This window comes from Camelina sativa, chromosome 18, assembly GCF_000633955.1.
Source record: "Camelina sativa cultivar DH55 chromosome 18, Cs, whole genome shotgun sequence".
Taxonomy (NCBI): domain Eukaryota; kingdom Viridiplantae; phylum Streptophyta; class Magnoliopsida; order Brassicales; family Brassicaceae; genus Camelina; species Camelina sativa.
The window spans coordinates 13,021,060-13,025,616 of record NC_025702.1 but is presented as its reverse complement, the minus strand read 5'-3'; the positions used below and the strand labels follow the sequence as shown (position 1 = coordinate 13,025,616).

Here is a 4,557-nt window from a genome sequence, read left to right as displayed (position 1 = left end):
AATATTGTCACTAACTCACTATTACCTTGTTACCTTCGTCTTTGACTTGCTGTTTCAATTTTTGTAAGCAGATTTGGTTGTTCTGAAAAAAGTGTTATAGAGAAGAAAAGACATGGTTGAGAGAGAGAAAGCAAGACAGGATTGCTCCAAAGGGTTAAGTCAGAGATTGAAGGAAGATATAATAAACCAGTTACCTGATCCTTTGATCTGTCACATACTTTCTCATCTTCCGATAAAAGAAGCTGTTAAAACAAGTGTTTTATCCACCAGATGGAGAAGTCTCTGGCTTTACCTTCCTAGTTTGGAATTGACATGTTGGAAATTCCCTAATTACAATGCCTTGATGAGTTTTGGTGACAGGTTTCTTGATTCCAACAGGGTTTCATGTATAGACAACTTCAAGGTAACTATGGCCAAAGATGCCTCACATCTCACGTCATGGATTGATGCTGCTGTTAAGCGTAAGGTCAAACATCTAGATATTTGTTGTCATCGTCTAAATAGCCGTCCTGAGTTGCCCACAAGCACTTATACATGTGAGACACTGGTATCTTTAAAACTTGATCGGGCGGACTTGGCTAATGCCAAATTTGTTTTCCTACCGTGTCTCAAGACTTTACACTTAGAAGGTATTTCGTATCCCAACGAAGCTATTTTTGAGAGACTTGTCTCACCCTGCCCTGTCTTGGAGGAGTTAGTGATGGTCACATCTGTGTTTGATGATAATGCAATACACTTTCGGGTGTTCTCTAGGTCATTGAAGAAGCTCAAAATAGATATTCGAAAATGTAGGTATTCTTCTTGTTCAGGAGTTTTGATTGATGCTCCTCTACTAAGATTTTTGAGCATCAATGATGACTTATCAAAAAGCTTGGTTGTAATAAACAAAATGCATCCCGACGCCAAGTTAGATATTTCTACTTCCTTTGATTTTGGTTTGCTTTTTTTTGGACCATGCACCAAGGTAGATATTTCTACTGTCTTTGATATTTCAAAGAGAAATAGCATATGCGGATTTCTTTCGCAGATTTCGAAGGTTAAAGATATGAAAATATGTAGAGACTCTGTCAATTCTGACATTAGAGATGTAGTACATTTTTCTATCAATAACTATTCTTTCTTGGTTCCAGCTCATCTAACAATACTCGAAATTAGAGTCGTTGCCTCAGTTTAGTTACATGTCCTGCCTGAATGCAGTTCTCCTTTACACTGAGTTGAAAGAGTTACTAACCTTTCTTAAAAGCTGTCCAAATTTGAAATCCCTCATCTTGGTAAATGGTCTGCAAGACGCAATAAGTGTTTTTTTTTTTCATCTTTACTAGCAAGGTACCTTTTTAGTGTGGTTTAACTCCTCTGTTCTTTGCCCTAGGTATGCTATGGTAGTTGTGATGCAATGCCCTTCGAGGAGATTAATCAAATCAGTTTGTCATATATGCCTGAGTGTTTGCTATGATCTCTCGAGTTTATTGATTTCGAATTCCGATGCGGAGGTCTGAAGATAGTAAGGTACTTCCTAGAGAATACGGCAATACTCAAGAAGCTCACTCTACGTTTGGCCAATTGTTCAATACGACAAAAGTCTGCTTTCGAGGAACTCCACAGAATGACACCATGCTCTAGCGAATGTGAGATCGTCGTCACGGATTGGTATTTGATTAGAAGTTTTAATGATTTTCCATAGAGACAAACAATGTGACTATAGCCCCGAAGGGTACTCCGGTATTANCTTTTTTTTTTTTTTTTTTTTTTTTTTTATTTATTTTGGTACTCCGAATTTCAATGTGATTCATATATATTTGAGTTTGGAATTGATGGAGTTTGGGTGCGATGTGACAAAAATGATTCCATATTTTTTCGACAAAAATGAGATTCTGCATTTTCTGCTGAAACGCTATCCTTGTTCTTTAAGTACTTAAAAGATATTGCTGAACAGTGAACACTTCTAATCTTTTTTGGTCGTTGAATTACTTGATTTTAGAAGGCTATAAGGCTTTGAGGGACACGTAAAATTTGCAGTTAATCAAGTCCTTATGTTACCTCTGTTGGTGGCTGCTCATGAAATAAACAAACTTTATTTTGAAAGTTGATGGATACTTCAACAACTTACTCAAGCGCTAATTATATAAGTGTTGTTTTACGTTAAACACTAGTTAATGATATACTAAATGTACAGAGAGGCAATGCCATAATTTGGATTCTAATGGCAAGTTAGACTATCAAAGGTCAGGGGAAATGATAAAACATCAAGTAGCTTTCAAGGTTTTCTATGTCAATGCAGGTTTCTGTAATGAGAGTTACTTAATCTCGATTCAGATATGTCGCAGAAATTAAGTTATAAAGGTAAAATCCGTCAGTAATCATCAAGAAACTCACTTCTTTAATAGGTTAAGGTAAAATTCGTCAATCACAATCTCTGGTTCTGATGCAGAGATGCAACTCATAAGGTGGTACTTTTCATTAGTGTATGTATAGAATTGATTGGTCTTGTTTTGGGTAGCATTATACAACTTCAAAAATATAATACTAAAAAGGAAGATTAGCCATAAAATTAATTAAAAAGGTTCAAATTATTTTTAATACTAAAAAGGAAGATTAGCCATAAAATTAATTAAAAAGGTTCAAATTATTTTTAATACTAAAAAGGAAGATTAGCCATAAAATTAATTAAAAAGGGGTCTAATTATTTTTGAATTAAAAAAAAAAGAAGCTAATTATTTACGGTAGAAAAAAAGAGTCAGGACGAGAGCAAAGCGCATCGAATTTACCCTAAATAAGTCTCTGAGCGATTCCAAACTTCAATCAACAGATTTTATTCCCGTCGGGGAAATCGCGATCTTCAGGTCCGGCAAGAATCCCTTTAATTCCTATAACCAACCCTTCAAAAGCCCTAAGTTGTCTGGTTCGTCGTCTCTCTTTCTCAGTGTTGATGTTAATTTATGGGTTTTCAATGTGGATATTAAAAATTGTCTCCACTGGAACTTGAACACTGATCAATATTGTCACTGTTACCTTCATTTGACTTGCTGTTTCAACTTTTGTACGCAGATTTGGTTCTTCTGAAAAGAAAAAAAAAGTGTTATAGAGAAGAAAAGACATGGTTGAGAGAGAGAAAGAGATACAGACTACTTCGGAAGGGTTAAGTCAGAGATTGAAGGAAGAAGATCGTATAAGCCAATTACCTGATCCTTTGATATGTCACATTCTCTCTCATCTCCCCCTAAAGGAAGCTGTAAAGACAAGCGTTATATCCACCAGATGGAGAAGTCTTTGGCTTTGGCTTCCTAGTTTGGAATTGGCATGGTCGAAATTCCCTAATCCCAATGCCTTAATGAGTTTCGGTGACAGGTTTCTTGATTCCAATAGGGTTTCACGTATAGACAACCTCAATGTAACTATTGACAATGATGCCTCACATCTCACGTCATGGATAGATGCTGCGGTTAAGCGTAAGGTCCAACATCTAGACCTTTGTTGTCGTCGTCTAAATAGGTATCCTGAGTTACCCACAAGCACTTATACATGTGAGACACTGGTATCTTTAAAACTTGATCGGGCGGACTTGGCTAATGCCAAATTTGTTTTCCTACCTTGTCTGAAGACTTTACACTTAAAAGATATTTTTTATCCAAATGAAGCTATTTTTGAGAGACTTGTCTCATCCTGCCCTGTCCTGGAGGAGTTATTAATGGTCACATCTGTGTATGATGATAATGCAATACACTTTCGGGTCTTCTCTAGTTCATTGAAGAAGTTCAAAATAACAATACAGAAATTTGGGGTTTCTTCTTGTACTTCAGGAGTTGTGATTGATGCTCCTCTACTAAGATTTTTGAGCATCAATGATGACTTATCAGAAAGCTTGGTTGTAATAAACAAAATGCATCCCGATGCCAAGTTAGATATTTCTACTTCCTTTGATTTGACAGTTTTTGATGAACAAACAGTTTCTTTGAAGAGAAATAGCATCCGCGGGTTTCTCTCGCAGATTTCGATGGTTAAAGATATGAAGATAAGTAGAGACACTGTCAAGGTAATATATGTTAATTCTGGCATTAGACATGTAGTACATTTTTCTATAAATTAATTATTCTTTCTTGGTTCCAGGTCATATGTCAATACTCGACATTAGGGTCGTTGCCTCAGTTTGTTTATATGTCCCGTCTGAGTGCAGCTATCCATTACTCCGATTTGAAAGAGTTACTAACCTTTCTTACGAGCTGTTCAACTAGCAAGGTACCTTTTTAGTGTGGTTTAACTCCTCTGTTCTTTGCTCTAGGTATGCTATGGTAGTTGTGATGCAATGCGTTTTGAGGAGACGAATCAAATCAGTTTGTCATATATGCCTGAGTGTTTGCTATCATCTCTCGAGTTTATTGATTTCAAATTCCCAATCCGAGGATATGATGCACAATTGAAGATTATTAGGTACTTCCTAGAGAATACGACAATACTCAAGAAGCTCACTCTACGTTTGGCCAATTATTCAATACGAGAAAAGTCTACTTTCAAGGAGGAACTCCACAGAATGACACGATGCTCTAGCGAATGTGATGTCGT

General features: G+C 36.4%; 2 protein-coding genes across 2 annotated transcripts; both read left to right on the top strand.

The window, feature by feature from the left end:
* Nucleotides 113-1,174, top strand: LOC104763432 (putative FBD-associated F-box protein At5g53635). Its single transcript, XM_010486805.1, has one exon. It carries the CDS (start codon nt 113-115, stop codon nt 1,172-1,174), a length of 1,062 nt encoding a protein of 353 aa, XP_010485107.1.
* LOC104763431 (putative FBD-associated F-box protein At5g53635) lies at nt 3,070-4,245 on the top strand. Its single transcript, XM_010486804.2, has 2 exons — nt 3,070-4,030; nt 4,105-4,245. The coding sequence occupies exons 1-2, from the start codon at nt 3,095-3,097 to the stop codon at nt 4,243-4,245; spliced, it is 1,077 nt and encodes a 358-aa protein (XP_010485106.1). The 5' UTR covers nt 3,070-3,094.